General features: G+C 45.1%; 1 protein-coding gene across 5 annotated transcripts in view; it reads left to right on the top strand.

The window, feature by feature from the left end:
- Positions 1-23,117, top strand: part of LOC143957013 (membrane-bound acylglycerophosphatidylinositol O-acyltransferase mboat7-like) — a 788,470-nt gene that overhangs the window by 178,352 nt on the left and 587,001 nt on the right. For 2 of the 5 annotated variants that reach the window (XM_077467161.1, XM_077467162.1), the window contains exon 2: positions 1,241-1,326. The exons of 2 other annotated variants lie outside the window; for them this stretch is intronic. In XM_077467161.1, coding sequence (XP_077323287.1) covers positions 1,251-1,326 — 76 coding nt within the window. In that variant the 5' untranslated portion in view covers positions 1,241-1,250. Of the gene's footprint in view, positions 1-1,240; positions 1,327-6,868; positions 6,951-23,117 lie in introns of those variants that run through there. One more of the 5 variants, XM_077467164.1, reaches the window with a different exon arrangement.

The following is a 23,117-nucleotide window of genomic DNA, read 5'->3' as shown; positions in this document are numbered from 1 at the left end:
ACGTGCATTTGTCTTAAGGCTTGTCATTTCCTAAATATCTTGCAGGACAATTTCATGGGTCTGATGGTCAACACACCAACAAGAGAACGTGTTACTAGGTCTACTGAGTCCATAAATCTTTTCCATAGTTTGTAGACTCTATCATTTTGCGCAAACCATTCAATATAAGCTTTTTGGGATTTAAAAAATAAATAAATTTTTAATTAACCGAAAACGTAGCAGAATACAAATTCTCTCTCTCTCTCTCGATCTTGCTCTATTTGTAGGGGGAGAAAAGGACATCAATTTTATTTGGTTAGAGCATCGCATTCCCGCACAGTTGTAACGCAGTGCTTTATTATTATTACAAAAAAATGGCCTGGTCAGGCAGGGGGTAGAACCTTCCGGAGCTGAAGATATTAAAGTCTAGTTTTATTTTTAAATAAAAAACATGTTATACTTACCTGCTCTGTGTAATGGTTTTGCACAGCCTAAACCCTCCTCTTCTTGGACCCCTTGCCGGGTGCTCCCACAGCAAGCCACTTGCTATGGGGGCATTGAAGTAGGCACACTCCCACTCCTGATTGGCTCACTGGCTGTAAATGACAGCAGCTCTCTGTTCTGCCCCCCACCCCCACGCTCACTGAAACACTGGGCTGTGAAGGGGGTGGGTTTAGGCATGGGAGTGGATCTCTACCAATTGGTTGCAATCTTTCCCCAGCTGTCAGCTGAAAACTTGTCAAAGGAGTGCAAAAGAATCTGCACTGCTGTGATCCACAGGAGAAGTACAGCCAAACCAGCGATAAATATCTCACAACCTGTCTCTCTGCTCCTGTTTGCATTACTTGCAACAATTGATAAATGCCCTATTTATGTTGTGAACTCTTTCTCAACTTGGGCTTTAGATCCCGGTTCTTTCTCCCTGAAGCTGGCAGGTCCTTCAGGCACCTGCTGTCTTAGTCCGTTATCTTCCTTGTACCCCCCCACAAACTCAGGGGCCTTTGCTACACCAACCACCATTTCCTAGTCAAGGGCCTCCTCTGCACCAATAGGATTATGCCCAGGGGTGTGTTCAGCAAAGCTTTACCAGTCCAATCACCCGAGGGTAGTGACCTATAACCTAGGGTCTACCTATATCCAGCCTGTACTGCAAAATATGGAATTTACAAGTAATTCAGATTTATTATTATTAGATTTATTTATTTATTTTTTTCCCCTGGATATCCTAATTCGTGTTTTTTGTATGTTTTTTCTTTTGAAGGAGGTGAACAATGTCTCCTGATGAAATAACTTATCTTTGTGTGTTGCTGTTGTCCATTCCTGTGGGATTTCTCTTTAAGAATGCAAGTAAGTGTGTGTATATGTGTATGTGTGTGTGTGTGTGTACATATATGTGTGTGTGTATGTATGTGTGTGTGTATATATATATATATATATAGATATAGATATAGATATAGATATATATAGATATAGATATAGATATAGATATAGATATAGATATAGATATATATAGATATATATATATATATATATATATATATATATATATATATATATATATATAATATAATTTTTCAATGTTTACAGCGCATTTTCATGTATCGGAGTATCACTATTGTAGCAGCTAATGTTATTTAACTACCACTGATTTAAAAGCTGCTTTGGAGAATTGTTTTTGACATATATGATTGGTTGTTGTTAAAAAAATATGCTCTTGTTATACTGTATATTAAAGCACATAGCAAGGAGCACAGCACGGGGGCATATTTGTAACAGTGAATGTGAGCAACATTTTCTGATAGTGAATCGCTCTGTAATTTGATGCACATTCACCTGAAATTAATGTTTAGCAAGTGTCCGATTCTTTGCTTTATAAATATGCCTCCCAATGGTACTGCTCAAAGTGGTTGTAAACCTCAGAAATATAAAAAGTTTATCCCTCCTATATCCCTCATATATACTTGTCTTAAGAGCACTAGGTGTCATTTCTGCCTGCTGCTTTGTTCCTCTGCTAGTAGTATACATTTCTTCTGACAAGTTTTCCTGACGCCAAGAAGAAAAGAAGTGATGATGGGAGGGAGCTCCATCTGATGGATAGTCTCAACTCTGTTCCTGTGTACTGTGTAATGGGGGTGTGTCCCTTCCATCCAACCAGCAGTCGGAGCTCTCCTCATTCAGCTCTGCAGTGTAATTTCAGCTCTCTGCCCCCTTTTTTCTGACCACTCAAACGCTTTATAAATTGTTGACTTTGAACGGTAGTAGAGCAGAGAAGACTTCTTTTAAACTGAAAAACGAGTACAACTTATGTAGGAGGATTTGTTTAAACCCTGTATCACCTGAGGACAGTCACTTCACTGGGTATATGTAAAGGGTTTACAACCACTTCAAGGCTTAAAGCGGAACATCCCCCCCATCTCCAGTGCCACAGTAGGAACCGCGACTTCACAGCCGTTTTCACTTACCATGAATGGCGATGGCAGCACCAAGAGCCCATCAAAAAATCAGCTGGAGTGCCGACATGGAATCCCTGGACAGATGAGTGTCCTAATATTAAAAGTCAGCAGCTACAGCATTTGTAGTTGCTGACTTTAACTTTTTGGAGGTGGGGGGGGGGCTTGGACCTCCTCCTTTTTAATGTCAATTAGTTTGTGTGGTTTACAACATGATTAGCCTTGTAAAAAGTGCCTGAATAACAATATTGGCAATAGCAACCACCTGTATGTTTGCATTTTTTTATATTTTTCCCTGAGAGAATGAAAGGGCTATTCTAATTTCTTAGTCATACGAGTATGACTAAGAAATTAGAATAGCCCTTTCATTCTCTCATGGCAATCTTTAGTTTTAAACCATAGGTTATATACAGCTTCCTTCAGGTGATTGGACATTGGCAAAAAAAAGAAAGCTGCATGGTCATCTGCCATATAACCAACTACAGACCAGTTAGTTTAACCTATAGTAAGGAACATACTCCAGAGTTTGATAAGAAAAAAAAAAAACGTTTTTGTCAACCTGGAGTCTCAAAAGACTGCAGTTGTCAAACATATCTATGAAACCATTTGACACAGTTCTCCATGCACACCTAATTGTGATAACGTCTATAGGCTTAGAAATTTTAGTTTGCAAATGGGTAGAGAACTGAATAAAAAGATGGTATTCAGTAATACTAAGTAGTAATTAATGGTTCATACTCTGAATGGTCTAAGATTATTAGTGGTATACCTCAAGGTTCAGTGTTTGAAACCCTAACATTTTAACATAATATCAAATGATCTAGAGTTTGGGATTAAAAGTATAATTTCTGTTTGCAGATGAGTAGAAGAACGTAATTACAGGATGTCTTCAACTCAGAAGCAAACCTTAATGCCCTGTTCCAAATGAGTCAAATAAGGTCTATTGTTGGTTATGCACTTGGAGGCTAAACACAATACAAGCATCCTACTTTCAGGGAGGGGTAAAATTGGGTTAGTCAATGGTCGATAAAGATCTAAATGTTCTGTTAGATCATAGACTCCATAATAGAATGTAATGCCAAGTTGCATTTTCTGAAGTTGGCAAAATACCCTTCTTATATTAGTAGATATAAACTCCAGAGAGACGTAATTCTGCCCTTTGTAAAAAGCATTAGTAAGACCTCATCTGGCATAAGCAGTTAAGTTACATAGGTCCCTGAAGGCAATCAGTCATTGCTTGGATCAACAATTGCTCATATTACCTTTTAAGTCTGTTAATTTCCAGTTATTTTTCTGCAATTAGGAATACATTAATTATTATTTTTTCTTTATAATCTACAGATTTAGTCAGATCTAATTCTTAAGAGAGCATATTTGATGTTTTCAGAGCTCTTATTGTGAAAAAGCCTTTCAGTATTAGGAATTTAAAGTGGTTGTAAAGGCTGAAGTTTTTTACCTTTATGCAGTCTATACATGAAGGTAAAAAAACCTTCAGTATGCAGCTCCCCACCAGCACTCCCCAATACTTGCCCGATCCAGCAATGTGCACGAGAGCGACTGCTGTCTTGGGTCTCTGCCTCTTCATTGGCTAAGATGCAGCAGTGGGAACCATTGGCCTCAGTTTTTTTTTTTTTTTTTTTAATGGGTACGGTTTATGAGTCATGTTGGATTGTATAGTCCTCATTTTCCTACTCCTATTTCTTGCTGTTCTACATGGTTTGCACCTGCCACATGTGTAAAACCTTTGTGATGTAGGAATGTTCTCATTTTTTTTTCTTTTTTTTTTTTTTTTTTAGGGGATCTGGTATATTATGCAATGATCTGTCCTTGAGGTTTGGTGCCCTTCGGTACACAAACCTTGGCTTACTACAGGGGTAGGCAACCCCAGCACGTGCAGCCTATTTTGCTGGCATTTTACTCACAACAGCAACGCAGGAAAGTGTCAGTGAGATACTGATGTATTCCAATCTTACAATTCCCCATGCCGCACCTGCACTGGGGTGAAGGCACTGTGCTCCCACATGTTGTAAAGGATGGGAAACTGGTTATCTAACTTTGTAGCTGCGATCATCAGCTTTTGTGATGGGGAAGAGATTGGGTGCAGTTCTGCTAGGGGTGGCAGTACCTGTTTCTAGGAGTCGTCGTCCTGCTAGCCCTGCCACTCTGTTGAGAAAGATGATGACTGGCTTGGTGGCCACTACCACTCTCAAAATAGGGACTTCACTGTGATTGAGAAACCACAATCAGGTGACAGTTTGTGGAATTACTCTTGAGCTTCTGGAAATTTGTTGAAGAAAATTGGATGTGTGTGTGTATGTGTCAGGGCTCGACAAATCCCAGCGTCAGGTCTCCGTTGCGACTAGAAATTGTGCCCTGGTGCCTGGGTTTTTGTCACTGCCTCTGTTGCTCTGTGTCTGGTGCCTCCAGACACAGAGCACTGTCTGGTAGTCTGGATGGAGCAGGAAGAGAACGGCTCAGCAGCCTCTGACATCCTCCTCCCTTCTCCACACACTGTTGGCAGAGCAGCGCTGCAGTGTGTGAAACTGTATGTAGAGAGGAGCTGTCAAAATTGAGGCTGAATGTCGGGGTGGGCGGGACCCAGCTTTTCAACATCAGCCAATTGGATGAGATCTGGGCGGGCTGATACGTGTATGTGGCCCCTCCCCTTTCTTAAGCAGCCCAATCATTGGCTTAATAGCTGCCGGTCCTGCCCACCCCGGGTCCCGCCCAGCTCTGACATCACGCTGAATGTGTCAGCTCCTCTCTCTCTATACAGTTTCACACAGTGCAGCACTGCAGGGAGCATTCAGTTTCACAGTTACACCATTGGCTGTGAAACCTGCCAGTGCCACCTGCCATCTGACCGTGCAATCCAGTGCCACTTGCCAATCAGTGCCAGTCAGTGCCACCTGCCAATGCCAGTTAGTGCCACCTGCCAGTGCCACCTGCCAGTGCCATCCAGTGCCACCTGCCAGTGCCATCTGTCATTGACACCTGCCAGTTGGTGCCACCTGCCAATGCCAGTTGGTGCCACCTGCCAATGCCATCTGCCAGTGTCACTTTCCAGTGCCAACCTGTGCAATCCAGTGCCACTTACAAATCAGTGCCAACCAGTGCTACCTGCCAGTGCCACTTGCCAATCAGTGCCAACCTGTGCCAGTGCCAACCATTGCCACCTGCCAGTGCAATCCAGTGCCACCTGCCAATGCCAGTTGGTGCCACCTGCCTATGCCACCTGCCAGTTAGTGCCACCTGCCAGTGCCATCCAGTGCCACCTGCCAGTGCTACCTGCCATCCAGTGCCACCTGCCAGTGCCAGTTATTGCCAATGGCAGTTAGTGCCACATGCCAATGCCACCTTCCAGCGCCAAGCAGTGCTACCTGCCAGTGCCAGTTAGTACCACGTATCAGTGCCATGCAGTGCCACCTGCCAGTGAAATCCAGTGCCACTTGCCAATTTGTGCTACCCATTGCCACCTGCTAGTGCAATCCAGTGCCACCTGCCAATGCCAGCTAGTGCTACCTGCCAGTGCCACCTGCCAATGGCAGTCAGTGCCACCTGCCAATGCCATCTGTCAGTGCCACGTGCCATCCAGTGCCAACTTCCAGTGCCACCTGCCAATGCCAGTTATTTCCATCTACCAGTTAGTGCCACCTGCCAGTGCCATCCAGTGCCACCTGCCAGTGCAAATCCAGTGCCATCGGCTAATGGCAGTTAGTGCCACTTGCCAGTTAGTGCCACTTGCCAGTTAGTGCCATCCAGTGCCACCTGCCAGTGCAATCCAGTGCCACCTGCCAGTGCCAGTTAGTGCCATCTACCAATGCCAATCCAGTGCCACTTGCCAATCTGTGCCACACATTTCCACCTGCCAGTGCTACCTGCTAATGCCAATTAGTGCCACCTGCCAGTTCTCTCGGTTACTTCAGCCCTTCCAGGCTCTTGTTTAGAAGAACACCACGTGTGAGTTTGGTTTTCTTAAGAGTCCTCCCCTGGAAGGCTCGAAGTTCAGTGGGTCTCTCCTGGTCCCGGGACAGCACCCATCCACCTCAGAATCCTCCTCTAGTTTCCATGCCTTGGGCTAGCCAGATTAGCACCTGGAGGCAGCTCCCTTAGAGTGAAGCAATGAGCTCTGTGTAGAAATGGGAACAGAGGGGCACCAGACTGAGTGCAGTATAAATCATATATTTAATAAAAACAAGTAGTAACTCACAGGTTAAATTAAATTAGATAAGTTCAGTATGTGGTGAAAATCGCCAGTCCTGGAGTCTCATAAATGTCTTCCCTTTGCAGCCTGGGGCACTGGTGTGATCTTACAGGGATCCAGAGAATGCTGGGAACCAGGAGGCAGGAAACAAGAAGCAGCTGGTCGTGACTTCACAGGAACGGGAAAAGTAATTATTCACAGTGGCAAGGAATGGTAATGCATTTCGAAGCTACAGCTTCTTCATTGGACCATGATTGGCTGGCAAACCTGGCAGTCCTTTATTACAGAGGAAATAGAAACAGAGAGAAACTGTTTGGGTAAAGTTTTAACTTTGAAAAACAGCACATACTCTTCAGGAGCTTGGCGCTATGTGTGTGTGTGGATATAGATATAGATATAGATATATATAGATAGATGGATTATATATATATACACACAGTGCCTTGCGAAAGTATTCGGCCCCCTTGAACTTTTCAACCTTTTGCCACATTTCAGGCTTCAAACATAAAGATATAAAATTTTAATTTTTTGTGAAGAATCACCAACAAGTGGGACACAATTGTGAAGTGGAACGAAATCTATTGGCTAATTTTAAACTTTTTTAACAAATAAAAATCTGAAAAGTGGTACGTGCAAAATTATTCGGCCCCTTTACTTTCAGTGCAGCAAACTCACTCCAGAAGTTCAGCTAGGATCTCTGAATGATCCAATGTTGTCCTAAATGACTGATGGTGATAAATAGAATCCACCTGTGTGTAATCAAGTCTCTGTATAAATGCACCTGCTCTGTGATAGTCTCAGGGTTCTGTTGAAAGCGCAGAGAGCATCATGAAGACCAAGGAACACACCAGGCAGGTCCGTAATACTGTTGTGGAGAAGTTTAAAGCTGGATTTGGATACAAAAAGATTTCTCAAGCTTTAAACATCCCAAGGAGCACTGTGCAAGCGATCATTTGGAAATGGAAGGAGTATCAGACCACTGCAAATCTACCAAGACCTGGCCGTCCCTCTAAACTTTCAGCTCAGACAAGGAGAAGACTGATCAGAGATGCAGCCAAGAGGCCCATGATCACTCTGGATGAACTGCAGAGAACTACAGCTGAGGTGGGAGAGTCTGTCCATAGGACAACAATTAGTCATACACTGCACAAATCTGGCCTTTATGGAAGAGTGGCAAGAAGAAAGCCATTTCTCAAAGATATCCATAAAAAGTCTCGTCTAAAGTTTGCCACAAGCTACCTGGGAGACACACCAAACATGTGGAAGAAGGTGCTCTGGTCAGATGAAACCAAAAATCAAACTTTTTGCCCACAATGCAAAACGATATGTTTGGCGTAAAAGCAACACAGCTCATCACCCTCAACACACCATCCCCACTGTCAAACATGGTGGTGGCAGCATCATGGTTTGGGCCTGCTTTTCTTCAGCAGGGACAGGGAAGATGGTTAAAATTGAGGGGAAGATGGATGCAGCCAAATACAGGACCATTCTGGATGAAAACCTGTTGGAGTCTGCAAAAGACCTGAAACTGGGATTGATATTTATCTTCCAACAAGACAATGATCCCAAACATACAGCAAAATCTACAAAGGAATGGTTCACAAATAAACGTATCCAGGTGTTAGAATGGCCAAGTCAAAGTCCAAACCTGAATCCAATCGAGAATCTGTGGAAAGAGCTGAAAACTGCTATTCACAAACGCTCTCCATCCAACCTCACTGAGCTCGATCTGTTTTGCAAGAAGAATGGGCAAGAATTTCAGTCTCTCGATGTGCAAAACTGATAGAGACATACCCCAAGCAACTTGCAGCTGTAATCGCAGCAAAAAGGTGGCTCTACAAAGTATTAACGCAAGGGGGCCGAATAATTTTGCACGCCCCACTTTTCATTTTTTTATTAGTTAAAAAAAGTTTCAAAAACCCAATAGATTTCGTTCCACTTCACAATTGTGTCCCACTTGTTGGTGATTCTTCACAAAAAATAAAAATGTTATATCTTTGAAGCCTGAAATGTGGCAAAAGGTTGAAAAGTTCAAGGGGGCCGAATACTTTCGCAAGGCTATATATATATATATATATATATATATATATATATATATATATATATATAATTATAAAAAAAAATACATTTATGTGTTTGTGTTACTACTGACCCCTGAGCTCTGCATCATCTACTACTACCAACTTCTACATCACCTACTCCCAACCCCTGGATTCTGCATCACTTACTACTGAACTCCTGCACTCTGTGTCCCTTTTTAAGCCACGGACATTATTCAGCACAATGAAAATTGCACCCAATTTTGCTGCGGCGCCGTACTTTTTCTCAACCGCAGGGACCTGATCTTGCACACAGGCCTACTGCTTTCAGAATGTGCCCCTGACTCATCATTGTGAATCCATTTCAGGTGCTTGTATGTGACATCACATACAAGCACATGGGCTGGATGCGAGAGGTTGATCAGTGGGGATGAGTGTGCCAGGAAAGGTAGATGTGTCCTCTCTGCTTCCTTGCGCCACTCTGCATATCGTAGCTGACATGAGGCAGATAAGGGGGGGGGGATTAGAGTGGGACAGGAGAGCAGGAGGGTACACTGGTGGGGCAGATGTGCAGGTGGTACAGTAGTGGAAAAGATGCTAAGGGGGTTACAGTGATGGGGGGGAGCAGAGGGTTACAATGGTAGGACAGAGGAGCAGGGGAGGTTCAGTGATGGGCCAGATGAGAAGGGGGTTACAGCAGTGGGGCAGTTGTGTAGGGGGTTACAGTGGTGGGGCAGAAGAATAATAGTACAGATTAGCAGCATGGTTACAGGGGTGGGGCAGAAGAGCAGGAGGTTACAGCGGTGGGGCAGAAGAGTATAGTACAGATGAGCAGGGGGGTTACAGTGGTGGAAAAGATGAGCAAAGGCGGTGTAGTGGTGGTGCAGAAGAGCATGGGGGTAGAGAGGTGGGGCAGAAGAGCAGGGGGGAGTTGGGGCTGATCTAAGCCATGAGTGCAGGATGTTAATCACTATTGCTCAAGTACTTTACAGCATTTACTTTATATAAAATCCTTTTTGTGATTGAGAGTGTAAGTAAAGTAAAATCGGCACACTCAATTTCTTTGAAAACATTTTTTGGCACACTGTGCTCAAAAGGTTACCTACCCTCCTGGTCTACTAGGCAAAATAGTAGCCAATATATTATCCCTTAATAAGATGGGCCAGTGTTTTTATTTATTTTTTGTATCACTTTTTCAAAACCTCTGTTATAATCCGTAAGGAAGACAGCATTTTTCTCTACCCTAGGTTTATCCTTGAACAACGCTCTTCTGATTCTGTATCCGTTTTATCTCTTCTAGGGATTGGTCTTTTAATATCCTTTTTCTTTGAACCTATTAATTAGTAAGTCTGCCTAATGCCTAAATGCCTCCCTCTCTTTACAATTGCGACAAAAGCCTTGTAAGTTGTGCCTTGTCCGTTATCGACTTTGGGTGGAGACTGTGCTGTCAGTTGTCTTGAAAAATGTTTTAGTATACAGTGTCGTGTGTGTTGGATAGAGATATTATATATTAATATTTTACCAGATCCCAAAATTTGTTCATGATATCTCAGCCACCTGATAACGTAATGTCATATGCATTAATGTTAATCTCTTCCTGAAACTTTCAATCCCTCCTTTGTGCTTCTCCATACGATGAGCACATCATCTATATATCATTGATAGATCTGCAGTTTCTTTCTTGGCTTCCCAAATATTCCTCCTGTTCCCATCTGCTAAGGAAAATATTTTCCGCGTTGGGCGCAAACTTTGCCCCCATAGCAACATCTTTGTGCTGACAGTAGAAATCTCCATTATGCCAAAAGTAGTTGCTACTCTTAGCTAATTCGAGGGCCTCCAATATGAATGTTTGTTTGGGCTGGCTCCAAATCCAAAGTGTCCCTTAGGGCCCTTTTCACTGCTCTCAAAGCATCATCCTGGCGAATGTTCACGTAGAGCGACTTCACATCAACTGTGGCCAGGACGGTGTGATCCTTTAATGTCATAATCTTCCAGTATGTTAACCGTTTGCTGTCATTAAGGTATGCTGGTTACTGTTGTGCTAGAGGTTATAAATGTGTCCAAATATTCCCCCAATCTCGAGAATAGGGAATTAATCCCACTAATCATGGGTCTGCCAGGTGGTATAGTCTGTTTTTTCTGAACCTTGGGGATCTGGTAAATAACTGGTAGTTTAGATACTTCTTTCTGGCATGAGATATTTTAACCACTTGACAATCGGCCCATAGCCGAATGACAGCTACAGGGCGGTTGCTTAACCCTGGGAGGCTGTACAGTGACGTCCTCTTAGAATTCCGCTCTCGCACTTGAAAACTTTGTGGCATCACGGATCACGCTCATCGTGGCCGTTTACCACGTGATGGCTCCGTCAAATGTCAGAGCGATCACTTGTAAACAAACTGGTGTTGTGTCATGACGCCGGTTCTTCCATCCCCTCTCTGTACAGTGGGAGAGGGGAGAGATCGGTGGAAGCAGCACTGTGGGCAAGATCTGTAGTGTCCACAGTGCTGCTCTGTCACAATTAACCCAGCAATACTCTGCAATACCCTGCCAAACCCAGCAAAGCTCGGCGATACCCTGCAATACTCAGCCATGCTTGGCTGTACGCAGCCTCTGTATGTGGCCAGGCTGTGGAAGTCTCACACATGTGGTATCGTCATACTCAGGAGTAGGAGAATCTATTTTGGGGTGTAATTTTTGTTATGTACATGCTATGTGTATAAATGGACAACTTTGTGTTAAAAAAAAAATGCATTTTAACCACTTCCCGCCTGCCGGCCGTCATATGACGTCCTTGACTTTGTGTGGGGATATCTGAGTGATGCCTGCAGCTACAGGCATCATTCAGATATCCGCCTTTTCAACCGGCAATTCCCTACACAATGAGAACAATCATAGCAGCTTTTCCGCTGCTTGATTGTTCTTGCTAGAGGGGACATCCCCCCCCCCCCCCCCCCACTGCCCTCCGGTGCTTCTACTGACTCACCGCTACGATCAAAGACGGAATCGTTTTTGTATTTTTATTTCATTTCAGGCTTCCCAGCCTAGAGCTGAGATGTGGGGTCTTATTGACCCCATAGTTCACTGTAAAGAAGACCTGTCATGCCATATTCCTATTACAAGGGATGTTTACTTTCATTGTAATAGGAATAAAAGTGATCAAAAAATGTATTTTTGAGGAAAAAAGTGTCAAACTAAAATAAAGTAAAATGAACAATAAAAAAAATATTTTTTTTTTAAAGAGCTCCTGTGCATACGTAAGTCCTGCCCACATATGAAAAGTGTTCAAAGCACACAGGCTGCATCCGTTATAGCGAGGTATCGCTGAAAATGTTAGAGCGAGAGCAATCATTTTGGCCCTCAATGTCCTTTGTAACTCAAAACATGTAACCAGTAAAAAAAATAAAAATAAAAAAAAAAGTGAAACTCCTCCATAGAATAAAAATGTATATGGTAGTTTATTAAAACCTCTGTAGTAGGCCAACATATAAAAATGCTAAAAACCCAACAATGCAGGCAACCCGCCCTGTGTGGTGGAAGCGAGAGCTTGGCATCAGAGTGCATTCCACCTACACACAACATCACGCACCATGTGCTTCCTCATCAACCTGATGTCTTCAGAAGCCCATGCATTCCCCCCTCCATGTAAGCTAAATGTGCAAATCATGAAAAGGGTTGACATTGCAGCCCATCTAGGAACACGTCTATCTTCATAAAATATAATTTTCCCAGTCATCTTCCAGGATGGCTTACACAGAGGGAGAGAGAGCAAGTGAGAGAGGCTCCGCCTACCTAGCACAGGAAACGTATGATCCACATTATAAAAGGTAAACTAAAAGCAGACTAATGTGCAAAACCAAAGTGAACAGCTAAAGCAAATCCACACAGACCAACAGAAGCTACCAAACATAAAAAAGTGTTCCCACACAAAAAGCAATCAAATAATAAGCATGTGGCGCTAACTACAATAAAAAAAAAAAGTGTGTAGTAAAGCTGAATCAAATAAACAAAAATCAGCGGTGTAATATCACCAGACTGACTAAATCCGTATGATAAAAGAAACCAATAATAATCAGACGTAACTAATATAGCTCTAAAAAAGCATAGGAGTGGATAGCAATCACATAATGCATAGGAGTTGATAGCAATCACAAAACGGAACAATTAACCAAAAAAAAAATCGCATAAAGTGCAAAAAGTTGCATAAAATGCAAAATAAAATAAAAAGGTGCAAAGTCCAATCAGTGCCGTAAAGTGCAAATGTGAATGTACTGAATTTTCATCAAACAGTTCATATAGAAGGCGTAAAGTGCATGTGTAGAAAGTGACCGATTTCAGATTCATCCAATCCAATCAGCAGCAATCTGTGGAGTGTCACACGTTTCCCCCAGGCTCTTGCCTCCAAAGAAGACCCCTAAGGTCAGAATGAGCCTGTAATCTGAAGGTGCCAGAAACCATGAAACAGACAGAGACAGAAGTACAATCAAATCACACTTGTTTGTTAATAAAAATAAAAAGGTAAATGGAAAAAAGCGTAGTCAAGCATAGCCAGATCGGGTCCAAAGTTCATTAACCAGATCGGCTGGAAGTCAGGGATCCAAGGAGAGCAAACGCAAGCAGGATAAGAAGCCAGGTGGGATGTCAGCAAGCCAGTCTTGAAACAAACAGCAGGAGATGGTTCCCTGTGATGTGACCAACGCGAAGGCAAATGAAAAAGTGAGCAGAAAGGCTTTAAATGGGCAGGTTAGATGAGCATTATTGGGAACAGCTGGTAACTGTGGAAAGAGAAGAGAGCTGGCAATTAGCCGACAGCTGAGCAGCCAGCCCAGAGGAGGAAGGGCTAAGCCAGCCCTGACAGAAGGTAATGGTAAGACAGCAGTCGATCGATCCCTTCCGATTGTCACAGCCCACGACAGACCTCTAGTGGGGAACTTCAAACTCAGCAGAGGAGGTAAAGGCATGTGAAGAAAAGCATCCCCACTGTGCAGTAGGGGTGCGCATCTTCACTTACCTCACGATTTGATACGATTATCATGTTCACGATTCGATTCCGCGATGCATCACGATTAATACCCAAGTGCCCATGGTTTTCAAATTTTCATCAAAAACTAAATGCAAGCAGTCAGAAATTGAAGAAATATATTTATTTGTATCTGCTATTTAGTATTTAAACAAATTACACCAACCTCCCTGCTTATAGCAAAGTCTGAACATGAACAGTGCAGCAGACAACAGTATTTATTTAAGAGTACTGTGACATCAAAACCTGTTGTGTAGTACAGTGCTGGCCTGGTAAAGTAGTTTACATTTTAATATTTGTTATGCAGAAGTAAACTACTTGTAACAGTAACACTACCACCTACATCTATAAAACAGAGCACTTCCACTTCCTGACTGAGTGGCAAACACAGTGAACCTATAACACAGTCACACAGTGTGTTGCGGAACTTACTGGTTCACCGTGATGATTGTTTGCCAATGCCACTACCACTGCCCAGTGAGTCAACAGCACAGATCACCTAGATCAGCGTTATAAGCTCTGAGTTGTCACCCAGTCACTTTACAGAAAAGTTACCAGCACTCTACCACGATATACCTGGCTGTAACTGAAGCCAACCCAAGCCACCATTAGAGGAAGCAGGAAAATCCTTGACATATTTTTTTAAATTTTTTTTTAAATTTTTTTAAAATATTTTTAAAATATTAAAAAATATTTAAAATATTTTTTTAAATTGAAGCTTAATACCTTGATCTAAACTGTTATGGGATCAGAAATACACACGTTAGAATCAGAATCATGTGAAAGGGTGGGGCCACAGTCAGGTAGGTAATGGGCAATGGCACAGCCACTCATTTGTCATCAGGTCAGTGAGTGTGTGGTTTTCTCTCTTGTTTGTGTGTGTGTGTGTATTTGTGTGATCCAATAAAGATTAAATTTCCCCCAGGTTTTTAAGGTTCAGTTTATTCTCTCAAGGATTTGCCTTCCTCTGGTGGCTTGGCAGGCGTCAGTTGTCTGGAATTAAATATAATTTTAGAATTTATTTAGCTGAGGTCTTAGTTGAACTTGACCCCCCCAAAAATTGACTTTTGACAATCATCATACAGTTTATTTTACACACATCAAGTGTGAAAATTTAATGGACACATTTTTGAAGATTGTGTCTGACACAATCTTCAAAAATAAACCATTCTCCATATCCCCCCAGTGCTAGAAAAGCTTGTTGACTGACACTCGAGTTGTCACTCAGTAAAATAATACCTGCACTCTACCCACAAACACCTGTAACTGAAGTCAAGCCATGCCACCATTAGAGGAAGCCCAAAAATGCTTGACAGAATGAATTATTAATTGAAGCTTAAAACCTTGAGTTAAACCGTTATGGGATCAGAAATACACACAATACCACAAAGAAAAAAAAACACGCGTCAGGTCAGACGGTGTGTGATTTTTCTTTGTATTTGTGTGATCCAAATCCAATAGAGATTTACTCCAGGTTTTAAGATTCAATTTATTCTTTTAAGGATTTGCCTTCCTCTGGTGGCTTGGTGGGCATCAGTTGTCTGGAACTAAATGTAGAATTGGTTGAAGGTTAAACCCCTAAAACAGACAGTCACCGAGCATGACAGACACACTGTGGGACAAACATGCCATTAGTTACACGACACGAAACTAAAAATTCAAAATGGAGTTGGACACACAATAATAGTAGAATAGTAGAACTAGAAAACCATTCTCCCTCTCCTCCAGTGCTAGAAAAGGGGGAGGGAGAGGTGGGGGGAGGGAGAGAGGGGGAGGCAGAGGGCGAGGGAGAGGTGGGGGGAGGGAGAGAGGGAGGTGGGGGGAGGGTGAGGCAGAGGGGGAGGGAGAGGTGGGGGGAGGCAGAGAGGGGAGAGAGGGGCAGAGGGGGGAGGGGGAGGCGGGGGGAGGGCGAGGCAGAGGGGGAGGCGGGGGGAGGGGGAGGCAGAGGCAGAGGGGGAGGGAGAGGGGGGATGGCGAGGCGGGGAGGGAGAGGGGGTGGCAGAGAGAGGGGCAGGGAGGGCAGAGAGAGAGAGAGGGGGGGGGAGGGGGGGAGGCAGAGGGCGAGGGAGAGAGGGGGGTGGGGGAGGGAGGGGGGGAGGGAGAGGGGGAGGGAGGGGGGCAGGGAGAGGCAGAGGGGGAGGGAGAGGGTGGGGGAGGGAGAGGGGGTGGGAGAGAGAGGGGCAGGGAGGGGAGAGAGGGAGGGGAGGGGGAGGGAGGGGGGAGGGGGAGGGGGAGAGGGGGAGGGAGAGGCAGAGGGGGAGGGAGAGAGGGAGGGGAGGGGGAGGGGGGGAGAGGGGGTGGGAGAGAGAGGGGCAGGGAGGGCAGAGAGAGAGAGAGAGAGCGAGAGAGGGGGGGAGAGGGGGAGGAAGAGAGGGGGGGGGAGGGGAGAGGCAGAGAAGGGGGGGGGGGGGAGGGAGAGAGAGGGGGGAGGGAGAGGGAGGCAGAGGGAGGGGGGGGGAGGCAGGGGGAGAGGGGGGGAGGCAGAGGGAGGGGGAGGCAGAGGGAGAGGGGGGGAGGGGGAGGCAGAGGCAGAGGGAGAGGGAGGGGAGGGAGAGGGGGGAGAGAGGGGAGGGGGAGGCAGAGGGAGAGGCAGGGAGGGGGGGCAGAGGGAGAGGGGGGGAGGCAGAGGGAGAGGGAGGGGAGGGGGAGGCAGAGGGAGAGGGGGGGAGAGAGGAGGGGAGGGCAGGGAGGGGGGGGCAGAGGGAGAGGAGGGGAGGGGGAGGCAGAGGGAGAGGGGGGGAGAGAGGGGAGGGGGAGGAAGAGGGGGGGAAGGCGGAGGGGGAGGAAGAGAGGGGGGGGAGAGGCAGAGAGGGGGGTGGGGGAGGGAGAGAGAGGGGGGGAGGGAGAGGCAGAGAGAGGGGGGGTGGGGGAGGGAGAGAGAGGGGGGCAGAGGGAGGCAGAGAAAGAGGGAGGGGGGAGGAGAGGGAGGGGGGAGGGGGGAGAGAGGGGAGGGGGGAGGCAGAGGGGGGGGAGGGGGGGAGAGGGGAGGGGGAGGCAGAGGGGGAGGGGGGGAGAGAGGGGAGGGGGAGGCAGAGGGGGAGGGGGGGAGAGAGGGGAGGGGGAGGCAGAGGGGAGGAGGGGGGGGGGCGGAGAGGGGAGGGGGAGGCAGAGGGGGGGAGGGGGGAGAGGGGAGGGGGAGGCAGGGGGGGGGGAGGGGGAGGCAGGGGAGGGGGAGCAGAGGGGGGGGGAGGGGGGGAGAGAGGGGAGGGGAGGCAGAGGGAGGGGGGGGGGGAGAGGGGGAGGGGGAGGCAGAGGGAGAGGGGGGGAGAGGGGGGAGGGAGAGGGGGGGAGAGAGGGGAGGGGAGGCAGAGGGAGAGGGGGGAGGGTGAGGCAGAGGGAGAGGGGGGAGAGAGGGGAGGCAGAGGGAAAGAAGGAAGGGGGGGGGGGGAGGGGAAAAGGGAAAGCGAGCCTTGTAATGAAAATCTGCAAAAAAACAATCATCATCTCAATGGCAGACAGTGCTATAAACAAACAAATATATACAATTAACACTGGTGTGGCAGACTGACAGTGGGCACTGGGCAGGGGCACTGGCTGGCAGATACGCAACAACAGTACAGCATCACTTCCTGGTTGTGACTAACATCACAAAAAAATGACAAAAAACAAAAAAACAAAAATGGATCACAGCAAGGGCCAAGCAATGCTGCTTGCTTAGCACTTAGGAATGTGTAGATTTTTCTGTAATAACACTAGCTGATCCACATGCTCTGGTTTGAGGTGCTTCTTTTTGCAGTTACCACATCTCCTGCAGTGGAAAAACCCTCTCTGCAGACACGCTTGTGCCTGGAATACACAAGTTTAGCTTTGACAGCTGAGAAAGGAGGGGAAATGTGACCTCATGCTCACGCCACCAGTTCAAAGGGTCCTCGGTGAGAGGCAGAGGTGGGCTTTACAATATTTTTCCATTTCCTCTTCAGCCTTGGCATAAGGGGTCTTGGGTTCTATTGTACCTTCAGTGTCAATGAAAGACTGTCCGAGCAAAGTCATGAGCAGCGATCTTTCTTTTGGGAGGAGATGGAGAATGGTTGTCCTCGATGGGTGAACTTTCTTCTTCTTCCAGAGTTTCTTTTCTTCTAGGCACTTCAACTTCATCCTCATCATCGTGTGTCCTAGATGTAATCTGTGTTTGAACAAAAAATAATAGAAAAAAAAAAAAACATTGTCAATTGCCTATGATTCTGATGGGGTGATGAAAAAGCACAGGAAACGGACGGTGCAGTTCCCGCACCACATCAGATTCAGAAGCATGGCTTACAAGTTACACCACACCACCACAGTTCCAGTTTTGTGTCAAGAAACGTGATGAAATTCAAATTAAGTTTAATTACTCCAAGGATGCAGCCTCCTCCGTCACTCGTTTTGTATATCTCCAGTCTCTCCTCCTCTGTGAGGATAAAAGGCAATCCCTTAAAGCGAGGATCCAGTGCAGAGGCTGTATGAAGGATCTTCTTCTCTGCCTCACTGTTGTACCTCTTCTGGAGATCTGTTCTGATGGCATTCTTATCTCATGGATCATGGTGCATTTAGAGGGGCAATGTTGGATTGTGCTCTTCTGACATCAGCATGGTTGCATCCTTCATTGGCTTTAATGCACTCACAGCGTCCTCTGCATTTGACACATTTGTTTCGTTGAGAGTGCAGAGATCGGACTCTCCTTTTCTGACTTCTGAAGACAGCAAGGTGGCACAGACTGCAGGTTGTTGTTCTAAGAACCTCTCGACCATATCGTATGCACTGTTCCATCTTGTTGGCACATCAGTTATCAGCTTATGATTCTTCAGGCACAGACATTTCTGTTGATCTTTTAGACAGTGGCTTGCTCTAGTGCTGCGGTGAAAGAATGTGGATATCTGTCGCACTCTGCCAAGAAGCCTGGAGAGTGTGGCCACTTTTAGCGCTCGCTGGGATGCAAAGGTTTAGTGTATGGGCAAAGCATTTCACATGGGGGAATTTCCCAACTTGAGCTGCAACTATCATGTTTGGCGTGTTGTCGGTCACAAGCACTACAGATTTATCGGACAGTTGCATTCTTCCACAACAGGAGACAGTAGCTCTGCCAGATGAGCACCCGTGTGAGATTCATAAATGGCTCTCGTTTGTAGCACATGCGACATGATCTGCCAGTCCTTGCTAACGTAATGTGCTGTTATTGTAACGCAAGACTCCGTCGTGACTGAAGTCCATGAATCACGCATTATTGCGGCTCGACTTGCTTGGCTCATTGACGCAATTATCTGAGCTTTGGTTTTGTGGTAGAGTGCAGGTATAACGTTTTCTGTAAAGTGACTTTGTGACGGAATCTTGTAACGGCGGCTCTATTGTCTTCAACAGGTAGCGAAACCCAGTGTTGTCCACAACAGAGTAAGGGTGCAGGTCCTTAGCTATGAAAGTTGCTACAGCTTTTGTTATGCTCTTCGCCTTTTCAGAGTTGGGCGGTAAAGTTGAGATTATTGCTGCATCAATTCTTGGCTGAGCTCAGTCTTTTTCCTTGGCACTGGTGGTGGTGGCAGGTTTTAGCATCTCTGAGTGAAAACGGGGTAGCATGGTTTCTCAAATTAGTAGTATTAGTAGTATTCCCTAGATATTTAATTTTTGTGTGACAGGCTTTACACACAGCGGTATGACTTGTCCAATTCGTGCTTCCCACTTTGTTCATGTTCATAAAAGCCAAAATGTGCCCAGATGTTTGCTTTTAAGGTTAAAGTGGTTAAGCCTAAAGCCTGCCACAACAAGATCACCAGAAAAGTAACAAGTTTCCTCTACTAGTAGTATATGATGTATGTAATTGTATATGTCATATACAATTACATACATACATCATACTAGTAGAGTAAACTTATTACTGATATGTTAAACAAATAGTTGACAAAAATCCTATTCTACCTCACGCTGTGACTGTCCCATTGTCCCTGTGTCCCACCAACATCCTCCTGCCCCCATTTCATTAAATTATGGTTTTATGATATTTAAAAAAATAGGATTTTTATATACAGCTTACCTGTAAAATCCATTTTTTTTTTTTTTTTTTTTTTTTTTTTTTTTAATTGGTTTTTATTGACAGGTTTTACCAAAATTTAAGTACAACAAGTATATATATTTATACGTACAGCAAGTATATATTTATACGTTATACACAATGGACATACAAAAAGTTGTTTCATACATTAATTGTCATGACATTCTTGCATACATAAGTGGTAGTCTTACCATTGTGGGAATGTGATAGAACAAAACACAAAAAAAAATCATTAGGAAAGGGTAAAAGAATCAGGGAACTCGGTCTAATGGACATATGGACAAGGAGAACATAGACGTAGATCAATATCATGAAGTTCGTCAATAAGCTAGTATTAACATGGTTATAATCGTAATCAAGAGCAATAAAAGGCATCTATTCATCATTGGTTCATTTCAGACCAGTCAACCCAGATTTTCCATTGGCTGTCGAGGCTCTTTCGGGTCCCACTTCTGCCAGCTAGTAATGATTCAAATATATGATTTTGTCTGGTAATACCAAGTACTTCAGAGAGATTAGGGGCTCTGTTGGACTTCCAATTTCTGGCGATCAGCAATCTAGCAAGCCAATAGGATGTGCGTAACTACTGTGCGGCAGCTATGGGGGAAGCTCTTAATACCCAGGTTCAGGACTGCTAGCTCGGGTTTCAATGGTGTTAAAATCCCTGTAATGCGTGATATACATCGGAACACACTGCCCCAGAAACTAGAGAGGTGTTTACAGAACCAGAACATATGCGAGATGGTGCCTTCTCCTCCGCACCCTCTCCAACACAAAGGGGAATTGGATGTTGAGAATTTTGCCATGAGGTACGGTGTCAGGTACCATCTCAGGGCTATTATTTATTTTATTTTTTTATTTATAACCGGAACAGGACCCAATCGGGTCTACAGAATACAAAGAAAAAAGAAAAATACACACAGTACATAAGACATAAAATAAACACCTTATGTAGAAAATATAGAGACTAACAGGTCAAGTTGTAATGTCACTGAATATAACCGTAACCTGAGACAGAGTAAAAGGGGCCAAGATATGGCAGGTTTTGGGTTATCGTCTACTCCCTTGCGACCATATCTAATACAGATTGGTTTCGTTGGTTCAGGTGTCACTGATTGGTCAGAGTCGATTCAGGGCCCTCTGTCTCATTCAAGGGCAAGTGTGTGTAGTAATAATTCGGTGTGAGTTGTCGAAGTTACGAGTCCAGCTCCTTCGTTTTTTGTTCTTTTATAGTGGGAGGTGGAAAGTAGCTGGTTACGTCACTGTGGTGATTAGAAAGGAGGACGTAGCTGCAGGGGTTTTGTTATTCTGTCCCCCGTAGAGAAGGGTAGCTATATTAATGATACTCAGGTTGGGGTTAAGGTTGGAGGGGGAACACATGAAGGGGGTGCGACCCCCCCCCATACGATGCGTTGCCCCCCAGCATCTGGCCTTCGGCCGAGTAGATAAAGGCAATCCACTTCTGCCAGGTTCCCGAGAACGTTTCCTGTCTATGTTGCGCGGTGAGGATTAAATCCTCCATCCGTCTTATGTCTTCCACTCTAGCTATCCATGAGGCTATCGTCGGGGGCCGTGTGGACTTCCACTGTAGTGGTATACAGGCTTTAGCGGCGTCCAGTAGGTGTCTAATCAGAGATTTTTTGTATGTTTTTTCCGGGGCGTCAGAGGCATGTAGTAAGAAAAACGCGGGGTCCTCCGGTATCCTACGCTCAGTAAATTTCTGGGTGACCTCCCGCACCACTGACCAGAAATTGCGTAGATCGGGACATGACCAGAAAATGTGTAACAACGTACCCTTATCTGCCCGGCATCGCCAGCACCTGTCCGACACCACCGGAAAAAATTTATGAAGCATTTCAGGGGTTCTGTACCATCGTGAGAGGATTTTATAGTTGGTCTCCTGAATCTTGGCACAGATAGAGGACTTATGTGTGAATTTGAGTATCCGCTGTCTCTTGGCAGTATTGAAGCGACAATTCAGTTCCGACTCCCACTTAAGGAGGCCTGGGGGCACGAAGTCAGCTTTTGGAACATTCAGTAAAGTGTAGGCTTGAGAGAGTGTGTGTGTTACGACGCCCGTGGCATTACACAATTCCTCCAGAAACGTAAGGGAGGAATTTCCTGCGGGCGGAGGTTTCAGCGAGTGGAGAAAGTGGCTCAGTTGGCGAGCCCTCAGGAAGTCCAGTCCTCAGGGCTATTTTTTGAGAGCTCCCAGTGGTTCACACATTTGGAAGCTTTATATATAGTTTGAAATGCTTCTTGCCATTCATGAGGGGCGAAACTTTTATTAAAGTCTGACGACCATTTAATGTAAGGACGAGAGTTAGGGAAAGTGAGTTTATTTTGAAAAGCGGAGTAGAAAAGAGATATCCCTTTAGGAGGGGGAGGGGATTTAGCGTAATATTGCCACAGTTTATCTGGAATGAAAATATGGGGGGATCCTAATGATTTAAGAAGATGTATTGTTTGTAAATATCGATAATGGTCCCTAGGGAGCAGGCCAAATTCTTCTCTAAGTGACTCAAATAGTTTAGGTGAGTTGTCCTGAAATAGGTTAGCAATGTGGGAGATACCTTGAGCTTGCCATCTTGAGAAGTCTGTGTTTGGGATCATGTGGTGTAAAATCTCTATAGGTACGGGGAGTTCTGCAACTTCAGAAGACGCATCAATTAAGCTATGCAAGTCTCTCCAAGCTAGCAAGGAGGCCTGAAGTGTTGGAGAAAGGCGGCGTAAGGAGAGGGGTCTCCATGTGTCCAGAAGTAAAAGCAAACGCAGATCGTTTGTCGGGCTGAGGGCCTGTTCTATACCACACCAGAGGATATCCGGTGAGGGGGAGAGCCAGTATTTAAGTGAGGTAAGTAAAGCTGCCCTATAATTATCCTTCAAATCAATCAAACCCATTCCGCCCACTGATCTGTGCTTAATTAGGAGAGGTCTGGAACATCTAGGTCGCCTACTGCCCCATATATATTGTCGGAGAATACCATTGAGCGCTTTTAGGTGACTATTCTTAAGAGGTATAGGTAACGTGCGGAACACGTATAGTATCTAAAGAAGTAGAAGCATCTTGAAGGATGCTAATCTACCCGACCAGGTAAGTTCTGTTTTAGTTAGCCTTTTCACTTCTTTTTCTATCTTGGTAATTAACGGGATGTAGTTGGCATCAGCTAATTTAAGTGGGTCAGGTGTAATCTGCAAACCGAGATAGGGGATACTCGTCTCTGTCCATGTATAAGGGAAGCTTTTTTGTAGACTAATTTGTAGTTGAGAGGGGAGGTTTAGGCCTAGAATAAGGGATTTTGTAAAGTTTACTTTGTAATAAGATATGCAACTGAAATCCTGGAGAATAGAATGAGCACATGGCAGGGAGGAGGATGGGGAGGAAAGGAAGAGGATGACGTCGTCC

The sequence above is a fragment of the Lithobates pipiens genome, unplaced genomic scaffold (genome assembly GCF_037356315.1).
Source record: "Lithobates pipiens isolate NorthernLeopardFrog02 unplaced genomic scaffold, aLitPip1_a1.2 Scaffold_48, whole genome shotgun sequence".
Lineage (NCBI taxonomy): Eukaryota > Metazoa > Chordata > Amphibia > Anura > Ranidae > Lithobates > Lithobates pipiens.
This window is presented reverse-complemented; position numbering and strand designations above follow the sequence as displayed.